At 35.8% G+C, this 27505-nt stretch overlaps 1 protein-coding gene across 2 annotated transcripts in view; it reads left to right on the top strand.

Annotated features, from left to right (window-relative positions):
- The window catches only part of PCM1 (pericentriolar material 1), a 40251-nt gene extending 13437 nt beyond the window's left edge, over positions 1-26814 (top strand). For both annotated transcript variants that reach the window (XM_058804435.1, XM_058804436.1), the window contains 31 exons: positions 290-488; positions 789-965; positions 1689-1846; positions 2059-2273; positions 3804-3955; positions 4037-4166; positions 4833-4967; positions 5409-5602; positions 6749-6946; positions 7819-8041; positions 8162-8307; positions 9220-9410; positions 10269-10452; positions 11109-11467; positions 11982-12140; positions 12922-12978; positions 14148-14320; positions 14399-14527; positions 15109-15229; positions 15540-15677; positions 15915-16048; positions 17095-17229; positions 17759-17956; positions 20291-20350; positions 21547-21685; positions 22381-22526; positions 23413-23482; positions 24411-24661; positions 24846-24938; positions 25062-25185; positions 26487-26814. In XM_058804435.1, the coding sequence (XP_058660418.1) occupies positions 290-488; positions 789-965; positions 1689-1846; positions 2059-2273; positions 3804-3955; positions 4037-4166; positions 4833-4967; positions 5409-5602; positions 6749-6946; positions 7819-8041; positions 8162-8307; positions 9220-9410; positions 10269-10452; positions 11109-11467; positions 11982-12140; positions 12922-12978; positions 14148-14320; positions 14399-14527; positions 15109-15229; positions 15540-15677; positions 15915-16048; positions 17095-17229; positions 17759-17956; positions 20291-20350; positions 21547-21685; positions 22381-22526; positions 23413-23482; positions 24411-24661; positions 24846-24938; positions 25062-25185; positions 26487-26512 (4814 nt within the window). In that variant the 3' untranslated portion in view covers positions 26513-26814. The remainder of the gene's footprint in view (positions 1-289; positions 489-788; positions 966-1688; positions 1847-2058; positions 2274-3803; positions 3956-4036; positions 4167-4832; positions 4968-5408; positions 5603-6748; positions 6947-7818; positions 8042-8161; positions 8308-9219; positions 9411-10268; positions 10453-11108; positions 11468-11981; positions 12141-12921; positions 12979-14147; positions 14321-14398; positions 14528-15108; positions 15230-15539; positions 15678-15914; positions 16049-17094; positions 17230-17758; positions 17957-20290; positions 20351-21546; positions 21686-22380; positions 22527-23412; positions 23483-24410; positions 24662-24845; positions 24939-25061; positions 25186-26486) is intronic.
- Positions 26815-27505: the final 691 nt, after the last annotated feature.

Raw genomic sequence — 27505 nt, 5'->3', positions numbered from 1 at the left:
AAAATTTCTATGGGCAGATTCACAGCATGAAAGTTTCTACTTCTCACATTTGATCAAGCTAAAAGGGAATAACTGAAATCTTGTTTACACAAGCCACCTTATTACTCACTGCCTGTTGACATTGTGTGCAATGAAACTTAAGAAAAAAAACTTTTGTTTTGCTAAGGAAAGAAGTTATTAACTGCTGTTTTGTTTATTGATAATATTTTCTGTTGTTATTTTAATATAATTCAGTTGAGCAGATTCGTTATTACGAATTGTTCACATAAGCTGTATTTCTTTTCTGTAGTTTTTCCTGCTTCAGGTTCTCCTCAAAGGAGTGTTGATCAAAGAAGTACAACTTCAGCTGCTTCTGGTCCTGTAGGCATAGTAACTGTTGTCAATGGTGAACCAAATAGTCTGGCATCTGCTCCCTATCCTCCTGATTCCCTGGTTTCTCAAAATGAGAGTGAAGAGGACGAAAATCTAAATCCAACAGAAAAGCTTCAGTAAAAGTTCTTTAATTTTTTTTCAGTGTTGCTTTAGTAGTTTGGAGTATTACTTTTTTAATAAGTTTTGTGTTGAGTAACTCTTTCCATTTTTTCCATTTTTTGATCTACCTAATTTAGTATTACAGATTACTTAGTAAACAATCTAATACAGTTAACTGAATCAGAGCTTCAAGTGTAAAGTTCTTGAAAACTGACAGTAACTTCTAAGAACTTTAGAGTATATATATTCTTTTTAACTCTACATTGATTAGCATAATACAGCAAAACAGATTAAATACTCTTTGTTTTCCTCCTCAGGAAGCTAAATGAGGTTCGTAAGAGACTGAATGAGTTACGTGAGTTAGTTCACTACTATGAGCAGACATCTGATATGATGACAGATGCTGTGAATGAAAACACTAAGGAGGAGGAAGAAACAGAAGAATCAGAAAGTGATTCTGAACATGAGCATCCACAGCCTGTTACAAATATTAGGTTGTTGTATTTTTTGTTATCCAAAGTCTTTGTAGCTGAGTTGTTGCTTTGGGAAACCTGCAATACTTTATTTGAGTCAACGGAAGTAACTTAAATCTGTGCTTATTACCTTAACAAAAGTACAGATTTTTTTAATTCGAGGTGACTGTTACACAGATCTTTAATAATTATCTAATCCTTGGTGTCTTATTTATTTAGATTAGCATGAACATTTAGAAAATCACTATAAGACTTCAAAAGTCTGAAATTCCTTTGGGTTTAAGTACTGAATTATGTGTATGGAATTTCACTAGAAGATTACAGTCTTAGACCAGAGAATTGGAGGAAAAAACCCTTCAGTTTACCTGTGTGCATTGAGGATCTTCACCTGGTAGAAATGAACAGTCACTCAGCTATGCATCATACAAAGCTTTTATAATGTAGACATATACCTGTAAGACCTAATGTATTGTTGCAGATATAGCAGGGGATAATTTAAAGCTGCTTTGATTACTTTTTTTTAAACAATCTGTTGGAGAGATGAATATGGAAAACCTCCCAGTGTCTGGATGGATTTTATATGGGGTTGGAGTTTGTTTGTTCATTTGGGGGTTTTGTTGGGTTTTTTTAGGAGGAGTGGTCAGAACACCTATTTATAAAAAAGATAGGTAGAAAAAGACTGAAGGAAAATTGTATCTATACCAGTTTTTAAAAAGTTAACATGAGTAATTTATTTCACCCTAGAAACCCTCAAGGAATCAGTAGTTGGAGTGAAATAAATAGCAACTCAAATGTACAGTGTGGAACTAATAACAGAGATGGAAGACATCTTAATACAGACTGTGAAATAAACAACAGATCTGCTGCTAATATAAGGACTCTAAAAATGTCTTCTGCTTTAGGTATGTTCTAAAATCTTCCAATAATTTTACTTCTTAGTGCAAATAACTCTGATAGCTGCATAGCATTTGGGAGACCCCTGTTTGATGAGCAGAGTATTCAAGAGCCTTATCATTAAGCTAATATTTTTCTAATATCCAGTAATTACAGTGGACTTCAGAAGTTCAGTAATGTGTCTTTGGTATTGTTTTGTTTCCTCCTCTCCCTATTCCAGACTGTCATAATAGGGAGAATGATAAACACCTCGATCTACCCCAAGGTGAAGATGATGAAGTGGAAGAAGATCGAGTTAGTGAAGATTCCATGTCTAGTCACAGAAGCAGCCTGGGTGATGTGGCTGGAGATGCCGAGTTTGAGCAGAAGATCAATAGACTTATAGCTGCAAAACAGAAGCTTAGACAGTTACAAAACCTTGCTGCTATGGTGCAGGTATGTTATAAATATAAACTTGTGCACAAAAATTTAGCATTCATTGTTTCGTGTTATCTGTACCTTCTGATAGGGAAAAACTGCTGAATGGAACATTTAAAATGCTTATTTGTAGTCTAGGGAAAAAGAGATACAGTTGGATTTTTCTGATTTCAAAGGTGCCACTTCTGAGGTTCAATTCAGGGATTTTCTTGGAGGATGCCAGCCTAAGAAACAGTGGTCTTTAACTTTAGCACTGGATTACGAAATACAAACCAAGAAGTAGATCAGTATTATTTTTTTTAATATTATACATTTTTAAGATTATACAGAACATTCAACATGTTTACGTTTTTGAGCCCTAGATTTTATGACATTGTTCAATCAATGAGGAACATTTTTCATTAAAATATTTGGATGTTGCAATATGTTTGACTTGCAGTATTCTGGTTTGGAGGCAGTGGTTTTATTTATTTTAAGAATTTTGAGGGCAAGCTATAAGTTGGGAGTGTTTTTAATGTAGAATATCTCATGCTTATCTAGTGATGTTAGCAGCACAATGTCATGGATCTAATGTCCCTTCAGAATGCACACATTTGATCACCATCTGCTGTAATGTGTGCATACTGAATGCACAGAGGTGTATCAGAAATGAAAAGGCTTAACAGTTGGAACCTATGTTTGACAATAGCAACAGTATAAACACAATATTGTTATTTCAGTATCAAACTCCTGTATTATTTCTCAGCATCTAGATCAGTGTTGTTTTTTATCATCACTATAGAGATGCTAACTGTGCAGTGGTATGAATCAGAATTAGAGATGATTCAGCAGCTTTCTTGATGAGTAGCCTAATTAATGGCATATCTTCAATCATATTTGCAAGGCTTGTTATGTGTATGTAATCTCAAAGATACAGTAGGCCCGTGAACTGTGCCACTCTTGGTCACCAGTGGTCTCTCCTGTTCAGCAAAGTCTTTATGGAAAATTATTACATTGGAAAACCAAAGCAGCAGTGGGTACAGCTTTCATATTTTCAGTTTGAGAACTAAAAATACAGAAATTATGAAAAAAATAAAAGCAGAACAGAAAACCAGTAAGACTTTCTCCAAAGTATTTCAGATTTAGTTTTCAAGAGTAGTTATTTTTAATATTTAAGTTCACTGATCGCGGTAAATAGACAATGTTGTTCACCTCAGTCTCCTTCTGTTCCTCCTTATTCTTTCTTCATATGTTTGTATGTTTCTGTCCACTTAGTCACAGGCAAGTGTTTCATGCTTCAAGAATGAGACAAATTATTTACATTTAGAGTGGAAGTTTCAGTAGTTCAGGTTGAGCTAAATAACTTCAAATTCTCTCATTAACTCAATATATCTTCAAGTCATGATGCCATGGTGATAATGACTTCTCAGTTCTTGTGCTGAAGATAAAGCTCTTCAGACTGATTAGTTTTGAAAAAATCAAACCAGACAAACTTGACAAACTAGATATGTTACATTTTTTTTTTATCAACTTGAAAATAGTCTAACTGCCTTTCTGACATCCTTTTAGTGTGATGATCCAGAACCTCAAGGAGCAATTGCAAATGCATCTAATATTGGTGACTTGTTGGGTGAGGGGGAAGAGACAAAGCAACAGCCAAACAATGTCCGAGCAAGTTCCAACAAGTTAAAAAAAGATGTGCGACTGAATGAGAAAGCAAGGTAAGCCTTTGTCAGAGCATGGGAGAGCTGTGCTTTAGGCAACTTCTTGCCAAGTAACACGTGGGTAACTTATCTACACAGAGAGAAGTTCTATGAAGCTAAACTACAGCAGCAGCAACGGGAGCTTAAGCAGCTACAAGAAGAAAGAAGAAAGCTGTTTGAAATCCAGGAAAAAATTCAAGTGTTACAGAAAGCTTGTCCTGACCTTCAAGTAGGTAGAATGTATTTCTTTGCTGTCTTAAGGTGTTGAGCAAAGAAACAAAAAATACCTTGCTCACCCTTTTTTTGCCTATGAAAATTGGAAAAAACCTTAAATTGGTAATGCTTGTATACTGTAAGCAGGTGTTCTAGAGTTCTGCTTATGTCATTCACTTTTCAATGATTATAGTTCAGTGGTTAATTTCAGTGTGATTTGTCTTCAGAAGCCTTGAAAGTGTCTTCAAAGATAGAGAACCTTCTGTCTTATTTTTAGCCTGAAATTTGTCTGTCCATACTAGTCAGTCACTACTTCTTTACTTCTCTCAGTAGTCATTGGCTGATATTTTGGAGCGATGCTGTGTCTTGAATGCATGATCAACAATTCATTGCAATTTTACTTAACTCTACAGGCTTTATTGTTTTTCATGCTCTTCTTTCTGTGAAGTGAGCAGTAAATTATCAATACTGTGCATCTTGAACATTATATAATAATACATCAGTTTTGTTGATTGCTAGGTAACTTTTGAAATAAATGTTAAAAATTGATTTAAAAATCCTTTTCCTGGGATACTGACTTTCTAGCCTCATAAAGCCTTAACTGTGTTGGGTTTTAACTGCAGGTAAGTTTTAGAAAGCTCTTATATTCTTACATATTTTGCCATTTTGCTTTCTCTTTCAGTTGTCAGGTGGCCTGGGTAACTGCCCAGCAAATAGACAATCTTCACAAGCAACATCAACTCCAGCCATGACTGAGTGTAACACAGCTGGCAAGCCTTTATTTGAATGTGATGAATCATTACCAGTAGGCAATGAGGTATTCCATACTTGATATGCAGTGACTTTAAAAGGGTTGAGAGAGAAGTTACAGGTTGCTTGGACATATTTTAAGTGGCCTGGGGAGTGGAGTAGTAGCTATTTTAACAAAACATATATAACTCCTTTATTTTGTTTCTGGAAAAAAGGAAATACTGACTTGAACTGGCAAGACATTCTCCCCCAAATATAGCAATTGTTACTAAATATTAATGTGATAGTTGAATTACTTTTTAATTTTTACCATGAGAATTTGATATTATATACTGTAGATGGGTCATCTTTCGAGAAAATGGTGAAAGTATTTGTTGAAACTTGATTTATCTTTGTGTCTTTCTTCACCTTTCCCCCTGAAATTGTCTTTGATATTGATCTGGATATTACTTATTCTTTCCTGAAATTATGCTGGCATTATGTTCTAATTCTTCCATTTTACTGCAAGCAGTTATGGTCTGAGATGAGAAGACATGAGATTTTAAGAGAAGAATTGCGACAGAGAAGAAAGCAACTCGAAGCTTTAATGGCTGAAGATCAGAGAAGGAGAGAGCTTGCAGAAACAATATCTACTGTTGCTGCATCTGTTAAAAGTGAAGGGTCAGAAGCTCGGTGTACTCCACAGCAGAGCAGGACTGAGAAGTAAGAGCACGAGTTACTCTGTATTCATCAATGGGTGCTTCCATTGTTCAGTTAGGATGTCAGTGTTGGGGGCAGTTTCCTCTGTTCATCTGACCACTGAATGTGATAATTTAACAGAGCAGGAAATTAATTTCTTGGCTTGTGAAGTGACTGTTATTTAGCAACTTGCCAGTTTTATGGGTTTTCCCAGCATGTTAAGTCTCTTCTGTGCTACTAGTGGGGAAAAGAAACACCTAAGATGAAGAAATTGCATGGAAAATGCCAAATGATCAGAGTAGGTTTTTTTCATCTTTACCCATTTTATAGTAAAGTAATACAGCTCCAATACAGACAGTAATTTCATTTGTCTGTCCCAGTATTAGAAGCAGAATGCAGTTTGCATTGGTGAGAATCACAGAATCAACTGGGTTGGAAAAGACCTTGAAGATTGAGTCCAACCTGTGGCCTGAAACCATCTTGCTGATGAGACCATGGCACTGAGTGCCACATCCAGTCTTTTCCTTAAATGCCACCAGGGACTCCACCATGTCCCTGTACAGCCCATTCCAATGCCCAGTCAATCACTAATGTCCAGCCTAAATCCCCCTGACTCAGCTTAAGATTGTCTTCATGTCCTGTCACTGATTGCCTTGGAGACGAGGCTGACTCCCCATCTGGCTACACCTTCCTTCCAGGCAGTTGCAGAGAGCAATATGGTCTCCCCTAAAACTCCTCCAGGCTTAACAACCCCAGCTCCCTCAGCCACTTCTCATAGCACTTGTGTTCCAGTCTCTCCACTAGCCTTGTTGCCCTTCTCTGGATATGGTCCAGCATCCCAAAGTCCTTCCTAAATTGCAGGACCCAGAACAGGACACAGCACTCAAGGTGTGGCTTAACCTGTGCCAATTGCAGGGGAAGAATGGCCTCACTGGTCTCACTGGCCACACTATTCCTGATAGAGGCAAGGTTGCCAATGGCCTTCTTGGCCATGTGGGCACACTACTGGCTCATCTTCAGAACAGTTCAGTTCTTTTTGGTGCAACTTGATTAATTGCAGATAGACTTGAAATTGTCAACAGATTGTTTTAATAATTTGTCATAAAATTGAAAAAAAAATACTCATTTTCCGAACACCCCTTTTCTCCCTGACCCTGCAATGTTCCCTAGGACAATGGCTACCTGGGGAGGTTCTACCCAGTGTGCCCTAGAGGAAGAAAATGGAGATGAAGACGGTTATCTCTCTGATGGAGCTGGTCAGGCAGAAGAAGAGGAAGAAGATGCATCAAGTTTGAATGACAGTTTTTCTGTTTATCCCAATAACAACATAACAGAAAATGCCTGTTTTGGTAAAGGAAACAAAGATAGGTTAGTAACCTTATTTGTTGATCTGATGCTTGTCTGAGTATTTGGAAGATGGTGGAAGAAGCATTGCATTAACTACAGGGCATCCTCACAGCAAAGGAAAATTCTCTCTTATTAGTGGCAGTTTCTTCTCTGAGTCTTTGCAGCTGCAATGTATATAACTGACTTGGTGATTTCTTTTGTTTTCAGTCTTACTAAAAATCTGCCATTGAGCTCTCCAGTTGTGTGGTAGTGGCTTCTGATGCTCCCATTTTTTTTTAATCAGCTTAAAAGATAATCACATGGGTGAAATTTTTGCTATGATCAGTCTCTTCAAAAATAGTAATTCAGAGAATTAAACTAACTCTAAATTTTTTCCTTCTAAATTGCTGGCTTCTGTGGTTGTGGAAACTATTTCTTAATTATTGTGAATAGCTTTAACTCCTGTTTACCTGATTGACTTGCTTCATAACATTTATGTGATTAAATGAAAATACCATGTTAAAAAGAATGTATATATCTGCATGTATTACTTCTTCTGGTTTGGATACCAAAATGATTTTAGTAGACAGTGGGCTCATCAGAGGCTGGACTTGTCAACGTATTATGTTGGTGGCTTCTGTTTTCATTGAGTACATGTTAGCAGTAATGGAAAATACTAAAAACAAGACACAGGCACATTGATAGCCATTCCTTTTTTGACAGTCGTAGTCAGGTGGGGAGCTCCTGTTTTTTGTTTAGGATAATTTTGGATTGACAAAATGGCATGTGTAATTAGCTGGCCTGTGCCATGTGAGTTTTTGATGCACAACTTAAACATAATGTGAATATGGAAGTATCATTAGTTGTTTGAATTATCTGATTTTGTCCTCATTTTTCAAATTTTCCCACCCCAGGTGGAAAAACTGCCGTCCCCTTTCAGCAGATGGAAATTACCGTCCCGTGTCTAAGGCCAGGCAACAGCAAAACATAAATATGCGGCGTCAGGAAAATTTTCGGTGGATGTCTGAGCTCTCCTATGTGGAAGAAAAGGAGCGATGGCAAGAGCAGATCAATCAGTTGAAGAAACAGCATGAATTTAGTGTCAGCATTTGTCAGACTTTGATGCAGGATCAGCAGGTAGATATGAAGAGCTGTTATTTTGCTGTTCTTATTTGCCTTTTATTCTCTTTCTAACTCCTTCTAGCACTAACTTCTGTTTTTTGTGATTGGTCACTGTTAAATATTTTCTTTCCACAGACCCTCTCTTGCCTTCTGCAGACTTTGCTCACAGGCCCCTACAGCATGATGCCCAATAATGTTGCATCTTCACAAATACATCTTATTATGCATCAATTAAACCAGTGTTACACTCAGCTGACTTGGCAGCAGAATAATGTCCAAAGGTTTGTTGACTGTATTAGTGTTTAACTGTGGAATTTGAAATGCTTCAGTAACAGGAAACATGGTTATGTGAATAAAAGATTACAGATAGTGGTTAAATATGAGACTCTTGAACTTCTAAGTTGATAATGAGCTTTTGAAATTGTGTGTAGCATTTCTGTTTGTCATCTTTTTCCCCCATGACCTCTTTAGTACCTTTAAAAGTACTTTCCTAGTAATCTTCATTGAAGAGAACCAAAAGTTGGCAAAAATCTGTTTCAGTAGTTATTTTCTAATATGCTTTTGTGTCTGTAGTCTTCACTAGACTACCTGGCAAGATTCTGGATTCTAATGGTAATATACAGCAAAAAAGCTTTTTGTCCTTTCTTAGTGTTTTCAGTTACAATTTGTGCTTTTTACATTCCATTCAGATGATGGAATGTAAGATTCCATGTTCCAAATTATCCTTTTTGACAAAAGATGTAATAGTCATTTTAATTCATTGCATGAAAGTTGAAGCTCTTCATCTCTGTTTTGTATTTGGTAAGTGATAGATATGTGCTGTCCTCTTACGCAGTTTTTAAAATCAGTTTTAACCTCAGTTCTGTAAATACTTTGTATATTTGATTGTTTCTGTTGAAGTTTTCAGCTTGCTTATTTCTTTAGTATGTAGTCAGGTTTTTTTGTTCTTACAAGGAGGTTTAAACTGTGCATGCATGACCACTAGTACAGAGCAGTTGATTTTAAACCAACTCAGGATTAAATGTAAGTAATTTTTGTCTTGAGGTTTTTTAATAAGCTAAATAGAGTACTTCTTTACATACATTACATGGTGTAGGTGAGATAATATGAAGCTCAAATTACTTGAATATAAATTTAGTTTTCCCATAATATTCTTGTTTTTCCCCAAGTTGTTATTTTTTCTTATTTTCAAGGTTGAAACAAATGTTAAGTGATCTTATGCAACAGCAAGAACAGCAGTGTCAAGAGAAACCATCAAGAAAGGAGAGAGGCAGTAGTGCACCACCACCTCCATCTCCTGTTTTCTGTCCATTCAACTACCCTCCACAACCTGTGAACCTCTTTAGTGTTCCAGGATTTACTAATTTTTCCTCCTTTGCTCCGGGTAAGTATTACTGTGGGTATGAGAAGTAACATGAATTTCAAAAATGGACATTTTCTCATTTAATTGAAATTGTAATGTGAACTTAATGGAACTCAGTCACTTTTCCTTTATATTGAAATGGTCTTAAGCAGAAGTTTACTGTTTATTGCTGAATAAATAAATATTTTTACTTCAGTATGAAGAGCAAGACTCTCTCAGTATGAAGTTAATTATACTTGAAAAGACTCACTCCATGTAAGGTTTCAAATCCAACATACAAAAAGCAGTGTTTGAGGCTTTTTACATACCTTCAGCAATCATTTCACAGTTGAAATCAAGTTCTGAGTGAACCATGTAATTGGAAGGTGGCGCTTGGTAATTATTTCTGTTTTTCTTAGAACTCCAAGCACTCATGTTTGTTATAAGTGCTTGTAAGTGGAGCATGTTAACTCATTTTTGTTCCCATCGAGTTACACAGTAACTGTTGATTTGGATACAGTATTCCTAATCTCTTTCTCTAATCTACTTTTGCTGTTGGATTTGGAGGAAAGGAGTGTAGGTATTTTACTGTATAACTCAAAAGTAAACAAAACTGTCTTAATATATTTCAGTCTTATTAGGAAACCAGGAAACAGGCATAGTTTCTTGAAGGACCTTGATTTCCATTGATGGGATTGTAGTATCCAGTAGTGTTCAAAACCTGCACTAAAGATAAAGTCTGCTTGTTTACGTGCTTTCATGATGAAAACAATTCTTGCTTACTTCCCCAGTGTATATTTGCTCATAATTCCATGCTGCCACATAGTATGTCTCAAATTTGAATTTTACTGCGCAAGTAAATGATGTAGTTATCTTTTGACTCCCTTGTTTACTTTGTAGGTATTAACTGTAATCCAGTGTTTCCATCTGGTTTTGGAGATTTTGCACATAATGTTTCTCCACGCAGCAGTGAGCAGCAGGAGCAGCAGCATCCTCTAGATCAAAATACTTCTGGGAAAACTGAGTATATGGCATTCCCCAAACCCTTTGAAAGCAGTTCCTCTAATGGAGCAGAAAAACAAAGGTATTGAATGTCAAAGTGCAGCTCTCCCCTAATAATTTCTCCTCCCTTTTCTGGGGCTTAGGGGAATTCATCATTCATTAAGGGAATTTATTGTCATAGAATTACTATATGAGCTTGACTTCTGTAACTTCTAGTTTAATTTCTTTCATTTTTCCAGTAGTGTTCTGCTTTTCTATATATTAATTAATGTATCATTTCATGAAAATTTTAAAATCAAATGCAATCTTGGAGTGGTTTTCCAACACTTTCTGTAGGTGGAGTAAGATTTTGTTTCTGTGGGATTCTTTTAAAATTGAGTTGTTTGAATAACTAGAGGATGTACTTTCAGCGAATGCTAATTTTTTTTGTGCTACTGTAGATTGTACTGAATGTTGCTTTAAGAAATGTTTTGACCTGTGGTACTATTTGAACACAACAGTAGCTGCATTAATATATTCATATTGAAATCAGTCAGAGATAAATGGGAAGTTCTATTCTCCATTTGGAAGGGTTCTCTGGAGTTATTTATTTTTCAATATTTGTTTGATGTCTAAGTAACAAGGGCAGATAATTTGCATTACAGTTAAACTGTTTGCCTGGTAATACATGACATTTCTATCTGAGAGATCAGATTATGGTATATTGAAATTGATCTGTTGGTCTTTCTTTTCTGACAGAAGGAATCATAGACAACCTGAAGAGGAAATGGAGAAAAGATCAACTTGGCTTGATGATAGCCAAGAAATGAAGAAAGATGATCAGTCTCAGCTGAATGCTGGTTTTGCAGTTTCAGTACAAAATACTGCTTCTGGTCAGAAAAATCAGTGTGATATGAGCCGGAGAAGAGAGTTTGATGAAGAGTCTTTGGAGAGTTTCAGTAGCATGCCTGATCCAATAGACCCAACTACTGTGACAAAGACATTTAGATCTAGAAAAGCATCAGCACAAGCAAGCCTGGCATCAAAAGATAAAACGCCCAAATCAAAGAATAAGAGGAAGAGTTCTTCTCAGCTAAAAGGCAGAATTAAAAATGCTGGTAGGTTGTAAAGTAATCTTGGATACTGTGGCAAATTTGGCTTGGATTATAATCATTACATTCCAGAGAATTTACTCTCAGTAAATAGTATAATAATGGCAATAAGTTATTGAAATGACTTAATTTTATATAATACAACTGCATCTGGTTTTTTAGGATTTCAGTCAATAGAAAATAACCAGTTGAGAGGATCATGGATGCAGATACGTGCAGATTTAAAATAAGGAGAATCTTCTTCATTTTCTTCTCGTTCAAACTCGATTATTTGCTGGAAAAAAAAGCCTGGTTAAAATTGTGAGAAGAGAGGGACAGTACTAGTTAGTATAGAAGTACTGTTGGAGTTGCTGAGGATTTAGTACTACTGTATGGCTTCAGTATACAGAGGAAGATTTTAGTATAGGAAGCATCATTAGTATTTTTTATCTTTAAGAGTGCCCTTGAACAAATTTCCTGAAGTAATAAAACATTTTGTAAGCTGTTTCTTTATTTCTTCCCTTTCATTTCCTCCCATTAGGTTATGAAAGTGCAAGTGCTTCTAGTGTGTGTGAGCCCTGCAAGAACAATAAAAGCAGACACTCTGATGATGTGGTTCATGCAAAGGTGTTCAGCAAAAGGAATCAGGAGCAATTGGAAAAAATAATTAAATACAGTAGATCTACAGAAATGTCTTCAGGTACTCTTTTCTAAATGTTTAATTATTTTGTTAACTTATGTGAGTAAGAGACCTTAGTTGCTAGTGTGTTATTTAAATGCAGTGTGTTTTGGCAGGAAGACAGGACTATATATTTAGCGTGTGAATTTTGCATTTTAATTTCTAAGGATGCTGTGAATGTAAATGTGTAAAAAGTTTGATATTAATTGCTTTTGGGCATTTTCTGTATATTAAATACTTGATTAAAGTAATTTAGAAACCTTTTACTGTACAAAAAGCAAAAATGTAGCCAATCTCACCTATTGTTGGTGATTTTATGGAAAGTAACTGTTATACTGATAAAACTTTGCTTAGTGTTTAAACTACATCCTATACTGCATACATGTCTTCTTCCTATTTGTGCTTAAATGAGCCCCATCAAATACCATTCAAATTCAGTCTTTTAACATCACATAAACCCTTACATTTTTGCCATCTGCACTGCTTTTCTTGTATCTAGATCATAGAAGTTCTTGCTCCTGTGCCTTTTTTGGTTCTGCCATTATTTCTGTTTTGTTTAAGAGATGCAGAAATTTTAGTCATTGTAGCACAATATAAAGCTTTGCCAGTGTAGCTCACACTAAGAGCTGTTTATTAGTGTACGTAATAAACTTCACTGCTCAAGTTCTCATTCTCACAATAAGCAGCTCTGATGTGGTTTGGATGACTAAGCAGTCTTCCTCCTGCTGTTTTGTATAGACCCTGTCTTTATTTCTGGTGCACATTTTTGTGTTTATCACTGTCTATCCCCACTTTCCTACAGCGCATGCTAGGAGAATTCTGCAGCAGTCTAACAGAAATGCATGCATTGAAGCGCCAGGTAATGCATTCACTGCTTAGCTTCAACAATATGCTATTACTTTTTTTTTTTTTCTTCTCTTACCTTTGGTCCTGTAACTCACTGTTTAGCAGATGTTCAAGGTTAGTGCTGTTGCAGCACCTTCCCTATAACCAAGACAAGAGAAGTAACCTTGCATGAAGTGCAGTGTTACCAACTGCTTTGAATTACAGTTGTGGAGAACGTGGTTACCATGTTCTTGATTAGTAACACAAATAGAAAATATGGAGGTAGATACTGCATCAAAAAATTTATTTCAGTAGGCATTTTTAGTATGTTTAAAAGCTGCTATTACCTATTAGTAATGGGAGAGGGATGCAATTTGTGGTAACTTTTCAAAGGTTGAAAAAGCTTGCCTGTGCTTAAAAAATTGGTCAACTATTTGCAGATAATCAAATTGCACAGTAATGTTTGCTGTATTGCTAATAACTTCATTAACTTGAATACTAACAATTACACATCTGTTAAACTGAGTTTTCCAAATTTAGCTATGTTTCCATTCAGCACTTCCCAAATAATGCATGTAATAATTTGATTGTTGTGATGCAAGGATAATCCTTAATTTTCAAATGAATGGGAGATTTGTTAGGCAACACATTGTCTTATATGTAATAGAGTTTAAGGGTAGGAGGTTTTTTGTGAACTTGGGAGTGATGCTAAACATGTATGAGAGTGTAGCATTTATGTTGGCAAAGAGTGGCTTTCTAGAGTTCAGCCTAAAGCTTTCTTAATGCTGCTTGTGTTGCAGAAGTGTGGACTGCTTGTACTATATAAACCTGAGACCGTTCACTATCTTTCTTGAAATGTCTTGAAGCTCCATTTTCAGTGTTTAATACTTATTCTGAAAGCATCATTGTGCTGTGTGCAGTATTCTCTTTTATAAACAATACTTTCAAAAGGTATTGTTCAGAAGTGTAAAGAAAATTATTTTTACAATTGCTCTATATTGTATTTTATATATTGAAGATTGCATAAAGTATAATTTAAGAATGTTTGCCCTTCAGGAAATTAATAAGCTTTATGAAAGCAGCTATATTGGGAATCTGCAATGACTGGGATATGATTTGTAAACTCAGAAGTTGCATACCTGATAGCCTGTTCAGTGGATGCCTGTCAAGGACTTAACAAGTTCCTTTATTTTTTTTCTACAGAAACTGGTAGTGATCTTTCTATGTTTGAAGCTTTGCGAGACACAATTTATTCTGAAGTGGCAACTCTTATTTCTCAAAATGAGTCTCGTCCCCATTTTCTTATTGAACTTTTCCATGAGCTTCAGCTGCTAAATACAGATTATCTGAGGCAAAGGGCTCTATATGCTTTGCAGGTATGCACAGATTTTTGATTTTATTTATGAATCAAGCAAACCTTAGATCTTTTTACAGCATAGATTATCTTTTTCCAGGATATCGTGACCAGACATTTATGTGAGAAAAATGAAAAAGGGAAGTGTGGAAAATCACTGAATTCTTCAACATGGGTAGCATCAAATTCTGAACTCACTCCTAGTGAAAGTCTTGCTTCTACAGATGATGTAAGTGTTGAAATTCAGAAGCTACTGGCAGCTTTTCCTGTATTTCAGTTTGCACACATATATGCTTGTCTAGTGAAATATACTAGGGAATGAACTTTGTTAAAATTAGTATCGACTTACACAGACTTTTCTAAACAACTAGTGGCAAAAGAATCAATGCAAAAGTGATAAAATATGGTAGGATTCTTGGTACTGCAAATGAGTGATGTGTCAGGAGTGAATGAAATGTGGAGAGGATTGTAAATAGGAAACTGATATATTCAGAGCCAAAATCCTCTCCTTAGTAAGGTCAGGACAAGTACTGATCACATGATTCTCCAAAATTTTTTGCTTGGATTTAAGAAATCAATTACACCTCTGTACAGTTTCTTACATGTTTTGCACTTGAAGTATTTGAAGTAAGCATGGTAGATTAACCTGATGGATTTATCACCTGAAAGTAGGGTTGTTCTCCAGTCAGGCAGTCTTATGACAAACCCTGATACCACAACAAGTCACTGAAAAGAGTTGCAGGCTTGTTCACACATCTGTGAGAATATGGTGTGTTCCTTCTTTGTATTCAGTTGTCTGGTATTTTTTAGGAAACTTTTGGCAAGAACTTTTCTACAGAAGTATGTCAAGATTGTGAACAACCTGATGCAGACAATGGCAGTACTATGTCTACTTCTTCAAATTTTGAACCCTTTGCCACTGATGACCTTGGTGAGAATGATGTGACTTAGTGTTTTAAGTGTTACTCCCTCCCTCCCTCCCTAAGTGCTTGCAATTGTCTGCACTTTAGTACACTGTTACTTGATTTTTAGTGTGTAATTACATGTTTTGTAAGAAAAAACATAATTAAATGAGCTAATTGTGAAACATAGAGTTCATCAAAGTGTGTAATAAAATATTGCAACTAGTTATATGTGGATTTCAAAATTTGGGGCTTTAAAGTCAATTTAATAATTGTTTATTTGTCTATCAATTGAAAACTTTTTATTTAGATTAAAAAGTGTTTTTATTCTAAATATAGGCAACACAGTGATTCACTTAGATAAAGCTTTGTCTTGGATGAGGGAATATGAGCGTATGAAAGTTGAAGCTGAAAGTACCCTTGACTCTGAGGGCTGCTCTAGTAATTTTCAGGGTGCTTCTGCTGCTAAATTAGAAGGTATGCATATATATGTATATTTTGCTTAGTTTTAGAAAATAATTATAGTAACTATCAAGCTAAATTGCTTTCCTCTTTATTTATATTGAAAACTTAGCAAAGTTTGAAAGGATATTTGCATACTTAAGGAAATAAGATTTCTTTTTTAAAATAAATTTTTGAAAGTAATATTTCTTTAATAGTAATGTTGAATGTATTAAATGTACTGCCTTTTTTCCTTCTTTTTATTAAAACAAGGTCCAGAAACTGGTGAAAGTCAGTCTGTGCCACAGTCAGGTGATGTTTCTGCAGTTCCATGCCCTCGCATAGATACTCAGCAGCTTGACCGGCAGATAAAAGCAATTATGAAAGAGGTCATTCCTTTTCTGAAGGTAAGGGCTCTTTATAATATGGCATGAATTAGAAGAGTAAGAAAAGCACTTGTATAATTGCACAGAAGAGCATTATCTAAAATCTAAAACTTGCCTCTTAGAAACAGCTGCCAATAAATATGTGTTCAGTTGCAGACTCTGCTGAAGATGAAGTAAGAATTAGATTTTCCACAGAAAGATTCTGTGTAGTTATTAATAGGAGAAATGAATGGTGAAGTTTCTAGATTTTATAGGGCAGGTGAACTTGACATCACAAAGAATAGAGATTGCTTGCTCTAGAGCTGAAAAAATTAAATATAAAAATGTTGGAGAATGTACTTCTGAAATATTTGGTGCCTTTTAGCAGACAGAACTGAGATGACTAATTAAATGTACAGTAATAGGATATTTTTGAAGAATGTCTCTGAGTAGTTGATTTTTTAACATTATTTTCTCCTGTTTACAAATATCTTTAAAGTTGTTGGGAACTTTTTAACTACTGTGACTACAAAGAAGAAATGTTCTTCTTTAAAGAAGGAGAGCTAGTCACAGTTCTTCTTTGCAAGGTTGGAGAGCAGAGAAGATGGAGTTAGTTAAGGCATCTCCCTGTTCTCTTTTATAGAATGCACAGTGTATAAGCTTAGGTTTGTCTAATGAGGTGTTTGGTGATACTAAGTTTAAAAACTATATTGTTGGCATGCCAGAGTCAGAGTGCCTGAAGACTTGTTCTTTTTTTGCAATTTTAAGGCTGCATATAAGAGTAGATGTCTTAATATGCACTTCAGTACACTTGTGTACACAGCCACAATATAGGAAGCTCCTTAGTTTGGCCAAACGTTATAAGATGCCAAGTACTCATGTACTGGAAAACTGAGATAAATCTCTGTGTGTTGTGACCAAGCAGTCATTTATGAAGTATGGTGTTTGTGAGATTGATTGGGACTTTTTAGTGGTGTGCTTTTCTTTAGTGGACAAGTGGGTTTTTTATAAATTAATTTCTATACTTGAGTTGATGGCTAGTTTTCTTTTGAAGTGGTAACAAAGCTCATTCTGTTGTACTTGTATAGGAACACATGGATGAAGTATGCTCTTCTCAGTTACTGACATCAGTAAGACGTATGGTCTTGACTCTTACGCAACAAAATGATGAAAGTAAAGAGTTTGTGAAGTTCTTTCATAAGCAGCTTGGCAGTATACTTCAGGTTAGTAGTTTTTCAGTTCTGTTTTACAGCACTCAAGTTGGCTAATGAGCTGACTTCTCTGAAGTTGTATTTTACACCTTGAATAGCACAGCTGCTATTCTCCCTCACCTTAGATACAGTGATGAGGTATTACCTTTGTTCCTAAACAAATTATTTATGCACATGGAACATCTTTTCTGTCAGAGCCAGGTAGTGAGAGATGTATCTCTAGCCTGTTACTGTCTTCAAAGAGAGCTCTGGTGATGCTTTTCATGGACATCTTGTGTAAATTCCTGAAAATCTGTAGTTTGCACTTTTTCATTCTTCTTTTTTTTTTCTACAAGCATGGAATTTAAATCATGAGGTTATTAAGTTCTTTGTTATGTGACTAGAGATTCCATGTAAAATCTATTTAGAGCACTAAAATTTTTTAAAAAATATGAGTTTATATATACATAACTAATTTCAAGTTATTAGAAATATGAAAACTGCTTAGTCTTTAAAGCTTGAAAGCCTATTTCAGAAACTGAAGAATTATTTCTCTTCACAGGATTCACTAGCAAAATTTGCTGGTAGAAAATTAAAAGATTGTGGGGAGGATCTTCTTGTGGAGATCTCTGAAGTGTTATTCAATGAATTAGCCTTTTTTAAACTCATGCAAGACTTGGACAACAACAGTATTTCTGTGAAGCAGAGATGTAAACGAAAAATAGAAACCACGGAAGTAATGCAGTCTTATGTTAAAGAGGTTTGTTTTATTTTATTTTCGAAAAATCTAGCATTTGTGAGATTGCTAAGTATGTGTACTTTCTAAACTAGTTTGATTGCCTTATTTTTTGCATTATTTGCCTTAAATGCATTATTATATATATGTTTATTTATTTACTTTACAAGTTGCCGTGTAATCACAGTATTGCTTGTGTAGGAGTGTGAACTGGTTTTCCTCAGCAAGGGCAAATCCTGTGTTACAGATGACTATCTGTTACAGATGTCTATTTGTATAGATTTTGTTTATAATTCAGAGGAAATATCTTAATGGTTTTATGTGAACATATGAAGGAATTAATAAGTATTAAAATAGTTTTAACACCTAGGGCCATTGAGTAGTTTAACCCCAGTAGGCAGCTGAGCCTCTCACAGCCACTCAGTCCCGTCTGAGGGATGGGGAGACAAGCAGAAGGGTAAAATAGAGAACCCTCGTGGGCTGAGATAAAGACACTTGAATTTGTAAAGCAAAAGCTGCACATGCAAGCAGAGCAAAACAAGGAATTCATTCACCACTTCCTATAGGCAGGCAGGTGTTCAGCCTCCCCGAGGAGAGCAGGTCTCCATCACATGTAATGGAGACCTGGAAGTCAAGCACCATCACTTGGGATCTCCCCCTCTCCCTCACTCTTCACCCAGCTTTATATGCTCAGCATGATGCTGTGTGGTGTGGGACATCCCTTGGGTTAGTGAGGGTCATCTTCCTTGGCTGTGTCCTCTTCCAAGTGCTGTGCACTCTGACCTCTTGCTTTTGGGGTGGGGTAAGGAGCAGAGAAGGTCTTGACTCTGTGGAATGCTGTTTGGGAGTAATGAAAATATCCCTGCGCTGTCGACCCTGTGTTGAACACAAATCGAGAACACAGCCTCATGCTATCTACTGTGAAGAAGTTTAACTCTATCCCAGTGTATTGGTTTTGCATGGCCCTACTACACCCAGCTAAGTATTTTGACATATTGGAGGTCCCAGTTCATTATCTCTTTACTTTGCCTGCTGGTTTCCTTGCATCATCTTTAAAAAAATAAGAGTAAATCCTCTGAAGTTGTCATGTAGTTGGTTTGTTGGCATATGCAGAAGGAATTAGTTTCTGGATTTGGTATGTAAAATATATATAATATTTTCAGAAATATTTGAGACTGTAGGACATATTCTTGCTCTAAAAAGCAAGTTTTGGCTAGGTTTCACACCATTTACATTATTAAGTTTAGTATTGCTTTTATTGGGAGCATATCTGCGTTTTTTTAAGTTGCATGATCTGTTTACAAAGCAAACAATAAACCAGATCATGTTAATGTATTTATGATTTCAGTGTCATTTCAGCTTTCTTCTAGAAACACAAATACCAAAACATACCCTTAATTAATTTTTAAATGCCATCAAAAGATATTTTTTTTGAACCTGTTATGAAGTCCTACAAGTATTTTTAGGTGTACCGCCAGCTGTACTTCAAGATAATAAATTCAGATATTTCAATAGTATGGCTGGTATGAGGGAGACTGTGAAGTGCCTTGTAAAGAGGCCAAAGGAACACTGAATCCAGAAAGATTTAGACATGACTTCCTGTTTTATCGGAAGTTGTCCATTGGCAACTCAGAGCAGGTATAAACCAACTCTTTATGTATCTTTGTTACATAAAGAGTTAGTTTGTACCTGCTATCAGAAAGCATGGAGCTAGCTTAGATTCAGTATTTCTTCTCTCCTGGAAGACAAAATTAGGGTTAAAGTAAATGTTTGCCTCATTGCTGTGGCGGAGGCTCAGATTCAGCAAAGCCAGAGATGAGCCAGAAGTCATAGGCCCTGGTTACTTTGTACAGCCCTGTGCAATTATCTCTGTATGGTCTTTACAGCCCTCAACTCTGGAATCCTGATGCGGACATATTTGGTCTTGCTCGATTTTCTGACTCTCTTGAGTCCAGCAAAGTAACTGCTGAACACACAGCTCTTTGTCTTGACCAGAGTTAGAATCATGAAGTGGTTTGAGTTGGAAAGGACCTTAAAGATCATCTAGTTTCAAATCCCCCTTCCATGATGTATCTAATTCTATGTGCTAGATATGATTCAACCACAGACTGTAGGATTAGCCCAATATAAACATAATTGTTTACATAAGAAGGGTTAGCACAGATTTTTTTAATGCTTGCAACTCTGAAATTTTGAAGACATCTGTGTGTACAAAAGTCCCTGTGACTTCCTGCTGTTTTAAGATAGCAATTCTTAGTGAGATTAGCATTTCAGCCTGGCTTTCATGAAGTCATAGTTTGATTCAGTATTTCCAAGTTATTTCAGTTTAGAATTGAAGATAGTTTGTGTTTCTTCTAGGCAAAAAAAGGTCTCCAGGTGGATGTTTGTTCTTCTGTTGAAGATGTCGATGAGGACAAAGTATGTGTATGCCTTTCACCTGTCTTTATTCCTCAGATAATTTCATAGGTCACGTAGTCTTACTGTTGTCTGTCATAGGAATCAAGTATCTGTAAGCAGCCCATTTTCCAGTCTTTAGAAATTTATTAATCTCTTTCTGTTATTTTCAGTCATTTATTTTATCAAAGGTACAAAGTAAATTATAATTTGCATTTCTAAGGACAGCTTAACTATTTATAGCAGTTAACATTTTCTTTGTTAATGGTATGGAATAAGTTAATTTACTTTCCATTTTCAGGAGAAGGTAGATGTTCTGAATTGGGACATGTGGTATTTAAGTTCTCAGAGTCCCAGCCTTACTGTGCTCTGAGTATGAAATGTTAGTGCTCAGATTTTGTCTGTTTTCTTTTCATGTTTCTTTTGAAAATCACTGATATCACTGGGGAGATGTGTTGTGTATGAAGTTTCAAATGGTCAGCTGGAATGTTCAGCTTTCTCCAGTGAAGGGAATGGTACAAGTGTATATACCAAGCAGAATGTTGATTGCTATCCTAAATGAATATAGGTACAGGAGTAGGCATGTGTGGGAGTGGAGCCAGTGCTTTCTTCTAGGGCTTAGAGCTTCTGCCACACTGCTTTGGAAGTTAAAGCAGGTAGTTAGTTGTACATCACTTGTTACAGTTGCTGTAGTGTAGAAAAGTCCTTTCAAGATTTGGAGCCAAACTCAGGGCTTTTCTTTGAGGTTCATACAGGAATGCAGAATTTTCTCATTTAGCATATTTAGCAAATCATTCAGCTGAGGAGATATTGCTAAAGAAATGAGAAGCTGCAGTTAGAAATATTTTTATTCCTCATTGAGGAGCAGCAGGGAAGTTGCTGCAAGGTAATAAGGCAGGTGTGTCTCTCTTCTTGATAATGACAAATCTAATTGAAAGGGTTTTTAAACCTAGCATGCTGATCAGTGTGAACCTTGGCAGATAATGACATACTCAATAGTTACAAGGTCCTCGAAAGCTGTGTCTGAACAGGGCCATGTTCTGATGTTCTGTTAATGAGTATTATTCTGCTGTATTCATTTCAGGGCTGTAAGGACTATTTAAACTGCCTAAATTTTTAGTAGATACTTTTTAACTTCTGAGAAACAGCTCCTTTATGCAGAAACCTTAGTGTAGTCTTTACATAAACATGAAATTGTACAGTATTGCATGTTTTCCTAGGACAAGGATGAGACTGAAACTGCTAAACAAGTGCCGGACTCAGAAGTGGGTGCTGGTAACAGAGTGCCTGAAAATACTAGATCTGATGCATCTGATCAAGAGGAAGATGAGGAAAGTGAAAGTGGTCCAGTGGCAATAAGTAAGGAACTTTTATATAGTTGATTACTCAATGCTTCCACTGTAGTTTTGACCAGCTAATCTTACAACAGGATTTGCATGAAGTAGTGCTATGTAACACGTTCTCTCACAGATTTTATAGTCAGTCCTTTGTCAGTGAAAGTTTTGCAGTACTGTATTTCCTAGTGTTATGTCAAGGGTTAAATATTCCAATTAGAGGAAGTAATTTTTTTTCATAATCAGTAAATTTGTAAAAATATATTAGAAGAGGATTCATTAGGTTATATATATCCTGTCTTAGTTGAACTCCAAGTTTCTCAGACTTTAACCTGAATGATGTGAAAGCTGTGCAAATTTTATGCAGTTTTTAATTTAAACAATGTGGCTTTTTAAAATGTGCTTTTACTTTAATGTAAAGCTTGCATTTGTTTGTTTATTTATTTGTTGTCCTGATTTTTGTCTTACATCAACTACTTCTGGCTTGGATTCCTTTACCATTTACATTCTTTGCACCAACTTGTTTATAACTTTGACATTTCACACGGACGTGGGTGTTAGTTCATAATATAGCTGATGTGAAACATAGAGATCTTTGCAAGTTGAGTTGTTACTGTATCTTAATCTTAAAGAATGTTTTGAAGTAAGGGATATCATTGCATTAAATTCCCCAACAGGATTTGGCAATTCAAAGGTGGTTTTACATTGATTTGCCTTTAGGTTTATCAAAAGCAGAAACCCAGGCTCTGACTAACTATGGCAGTGGAGAAGATGAGAATGAAGATGAAGAAATAGACTTTGAGGAAGGACCTGTTGATGTGCAAACATCACTACAAGCCAGCAGTGAAACAACTGAAAATGAGCAGGTACAGACAAAATTATAAAAGCAGAACAAACATGTGCCAGTGCACACCTTTTCAGTACATATATCTGTGTGCCTCATTTTTCTTCTTGCACTTTTTTCATCCTATTGAAAGTAAAAGAATAATACAAGAAATTGTATGATGCCAGTAGGTGCTACGTGCAAAATGCATTCCTCACTTGAGTTTATTACAGCTGATGCTAAAGTAGATGGATGGACAGAGACTAAACTAGTGTTTACATCTGCTATGAGAGAGGAAAAGCTGTTAAGCTGCAAGTGAGAAGTTGAACTTTCAAAAAACCATCATTTTAAACCTTTAAGTAGTTCTTTCTTCGTGTTTGCCGAGATCAAGTTCTAATTGGGGGTAATTCACTCTTGTATTCTAGCATGTCTTTTGTTTGTGTTTCATCCCTTTTGTGATAATTATTTCTGGAACAATGGTGAAATGTTATTGGGTATGATTGTCATTTCACTCTTAGTTTTCTTAAAATTTTAATATGTGTAACCTTGTTTTGGAGAATTGTCAGTTCTTTATATATTAAATAAGACTGACAATCTATTGAAACTTTGGTTTGCTCAACATTAGGCAAGGATGTGACTGGAACATTTTACTTTAAAACAGTAGATCCTTTAATTGGAACCAGAGTTTTCCTGGGAACTGCTGCAGTGAAAAGAAAATGTTCAGATAAAACATGCCTATCAGTGTTGGTAGTTTTGTAAACTGTTACTGACCAGCTGGCAAGTAGGACTTGCTGTCTTTATTTCAAACTAGTGAAAAGACAAATTCATGGAGCAAGTGAACAGTGTATTTCTAGTTAGTAAATTAGCCAATAAGCTATGAAGCTAATCAGTAAAATTTTGTTCTAATTCATTTTTACCTTCCCCGATAGACTTCTAACCAAGAGTTGAGTAAGCCAAAAAGTAGTGAAATTTCATCATCAGAACAAGAGCCTGCTGAAGGTAAGCCCTGTATGCAGTAATACTTTCATATGAATTTGCATAGGGTGAGAATTGTCTTGGACAATTCTGTGACGCATGTAACTAAGAGAAAGATGACCAAATTTACTGGACTGTTTCGTGGAACTGCATCAGTTGCCTGGATGTACCTGTGTTGATATTGACACAGTAAACCTTTTAAAGAGGAAACATGGAACGATCTTACTTAGGTAGATGTGGTTTTTGATGCTTGACATGAGCAAGAATTTTAGCTGCTTGTTGCAGCTCTTGGCACACTATTGTATCAGAATTAATGTGTTAAAATGTTTTGATGTTCAGATTTGTCTTGTACTTGTTTTTTCTGCTACTACTGTTTTACTAGTTATTGAAAGGTCTATTTTAAATTTTTTTTCTATGAGTAATGTTGTAACTGATTAAGAGCAAAGAAATGCTTTCCATCAAAAGAAGGGAACATTACTGGGCTGTATGAATATTATTTCTAGTGTAACTGTTATTACCACCTTCCCTGTGCTTTTCTGTTGCAAACATTAGTTTTGTTCTTGGCCTTTTTTTGTAGGCTAAAAATCAATATTAGAGTGGCAAAATATTAAGGTATTTACTGTTGTGTGTTATATCTCCTCATACCTAGAATGAATATTTTGTAGTAGGTCACTTAATTCTGGAAGTTGTTTATTGTGGGTTTTAAAAAACTTTTTTCAGTCAGAAATCAAGTCACATACTCTCATGGGATAAATTGCTTATACTTAAGTGTGTAAGGGTACAAATAACTGATGTTTTACTTCAATCAGCTTTGGGTTGTCTAGGAGACTATAATTCACTTTCATTGCTCATTTGTAGCTTTGGATTATAATTTTTAAAAGAATAATAATTTTTGTACATTCAGAATATTTTATTGTCTGTCCCTAGTTGAAATGTAATTCTGTGGTTTTAGGTGAACAAGATGTGGCTGCAGCTGTGCATCATTACCTCAGTGCCATGGAGAATACACCAGCTTTAACAGCCAATACCCCAGAATCCTTTGTAGCAGCCACTGTGAAAAGTGAAGGATCAAGCTCATCTTTGGCAGTGAATGAAACTCAAACACCAGATACCACATGTGCAGAAAACAAATCTGTTGCAAGTTCTGAAAGCTCCATGGCTGGCAGCCCTGATACAGAGTCACCTGTGCTAGTGAACGAATATGTGTGTATATTTCATTTAAGATCCATCCAAGAGAAATTATAAGCTTTTTTTATTTCAGTGTTATTTCTGGTTTGCAGTCTTGTTTTGTTCCCATCTGCAAATTTGATTTTAGTATACTTCAATAGTTTTGGAGTGAAAAGAAAACAAAGTAGCACTTCCTAAATACCACAATTTTTATTAACAGGAACCTGGTTCTGGAAATGTAAGTCAAAAATCTGATGAAGATGACTTTGTGAAAGTTGAAGACTTGCCCCTCAAACTTGCTGTGTATTCAGAGGTATTTTGCTAGTATTTGTGCAATTGTTGTTTAGAAGTGCATGTGTAACTGTTAATGTCTGTGTTACCCAGACAGCAGCAAGAATTATCCAGAGTTTTCAGATTTGCTTTTTCTGTTACAAAGGCAGATATAATGAAGAAAATGGAAACAGAGGCCCAAACCAAGAGTTTGTCTGATGAATTACTGGATGGAGGTGGAGCTCAAGGTCAAGAATTAGTCGGAGATGCCCAAACATTGAAAGAACCTGGTAATTTTTTTCTATATTCTGTACACATATTGGGAAAACACTCAGGAGTGCTAGAATTTAAATATTGCTGATTGAAGTAAGCAGTTACAGTAGTGCAGTAAAAACACTGGGTTTTGTTATCATGCATTTGAAAGTGTTGTATTGATATGAAGGGATTTTATCTTGCTGTCCATCTCCCTTCTATATACTTTTTTAGATTCTGTGGCTGATAAAGTCATAAAAGTTAATATATTAAAGTGGATGTCACAACATAATGGTTTTGAAACTTATTCAAATGGAGCGGTATTTTTGTTTCTTGTTACACAACCTTGGGTTTAATAATACTGTAAATTATAATTGCTCTTATCTGATTTAATAACACTCAGTATAAGTTCCTGACAGACTGCTCAGTGCTTTTGTGAACATTCAAGAGTCTTTTCAGAAGAGTAAAACTTCTCCTCAGAGAGAAATAAAGTTTTTTTCATGTGAAGTATACCATGTGGTAGAAAAAAGTTCCAGTGTGTATGATAGTGTGTATGATAGTTCCAGTGTGTTTCATTTTCATGAAATATTATTTATGCAGATACATTGATAATGCAAGTGAGAGAAAATGGGTTTTGTGGGCTTTTTAAAAACTTTTTTCAGTCAGAAATCAAGTCACATACTCTCATGGGATAAATTGCTTACACTTAAGTGTGTAACGGTACAAATAACTGATGTTTTACTTCAACATTTTGAAGTAAATTGGGATTATGCTGTAATATTGTCACAGAATTACAGTATTCAAGACTTCTGTTTTATTGTTAGACTTGTGATTCTCCAGTGGAGTGTACAGTATTGGCATACATAAAGGACATGAACTGGGTATTCTGATAGTAGCAGTTTTCTGCTAGTGTGCTTCCTTCCAATTCCTCAGATAGTATAAGCTGATGAACCTGCTTTTCATATAATGCATATGCAGTCGTAGCACAGGTTTTTTTCCAGAGCAAAGTGTGAGAAAAGGTGCATCTTTCTTTCTGTTTTGGTCACTGCCTGTTCAGCCTTCTGCTTGTCACAACTCTGGCAGCACAAGCCTGTTGTGCCCATTTGGTGGCTGCTGATGCCTAGGGCTGCTGTGGGAGCAGTCTGACCAAGAAAGCCATGCCACACCTAAGTTGTAGCTAACTCTAAGCCATTAAGCTCTGCAGGGTGGGGATGGCTGTAGCTGTTCAAGTAAGCTGTGGCTCAAAATGCTTGTGAGGATGAAATAGCAGTTGAAATGTGGTAATGAGCTGTTTGATACCTTGTAGATATTAGACAATGATTTTATTCTTATTTTACAGAAACTTTTGGAGCTCAAATTGCATAAGAATTACCCGAAGATGTCTGCACTAATAAACTCTATGTATACAAATGCATAAAGATCAGTACTAATTTCCCAGAATTCTGGAAGTGTATAAAAATGTAAAATTTTTAACATGCTGCCTCTTAGGATAGGTATGTGATCTTCTGCCTGTGGCAGTTTAAACAGCTGGAACTGAATCCACTTCTATTCAGTTTTGCTGCACTGTTCTTTTTCTGTCTTAATTTTTTATTTTTATTGTGACTTGTTTGGTAATTTTTAAATTGTTCACAATGGTAGTTTTAAATAAAGTTTGGACTTGTCTGTAAGTTTTCTCTTTTGAAAAATTTTCTTTGGCTTACCAACTGGTATGCTGAGTTTGTTGCCGGAAGTTAATTGACTTGTTGGCATGCTTGTAGCAGTTTGCTCTTCTCTTGCAAGAAACACTGCTCATTTTCCTGGGACAAGAAATTCTCCAAGTTTCTTGCACCTTCTCAAAATACAAGGTATAGACACATTACATACCTACATGTTGTCTTTATAGCCTAGAGTATAGCTTGTCTGTAACAAAAAGTTCCTGTTCATGGCTTGTGGAATTCCTTTCTATCAGCACATTTATCTGAGATGAAGTTGAATACCCCAGGTTTATAATTTACTGCAGAAACCAGCTGTATTTTTCTGCATTTGCTGAATCCTTTTGATGTTCACAGGATTAAACCTGTCTGAAAATGTTAATATCTTTTCATAGCTAACTTAAAATTGCTGCAATTCATGGTCTGGAGAATCTGTTCTAAAGTGTTTGACTTTAATTGTAGTTTCCTAAATTTCCTTACAAAGTCAATGTTTTAAAATGCAGTTGAAGTCAGCACCTCCTGGAGTCTCAAGGTAAAGCAGAATTACAGAAGAGTAGATTGGAAAACTTTGCTCAGTTTTTCAGGTCAGAGTTGCTAATAACATTTAAGTCATAAAATTGAGCTAGAAGAAGCTTATTCAGCACACCTGCTACATTATAAACATCTG

The sequence above is a fragment of the Ammospiza caudacuta genome, chromosome 4 (genome assembly GCF_027887145.1).
Source record: "Ammospiza caudacuta isolate bAmmCau1 chromosome 4, bAmmCau1.pri, whole genome shotgun sequence".
Taxonomy (NCBI): domain Eukaryota; kingdom Metazoa; phylum Chordata; class Aves; order Passeriformes; family Passerellidae; genus Ammospiza; species Ammospiza caudacuta.
Note: the sequence above shows the minus strand (reverse complement) of the source record. Positions and strands in the feature narration are given on the sequence as shown.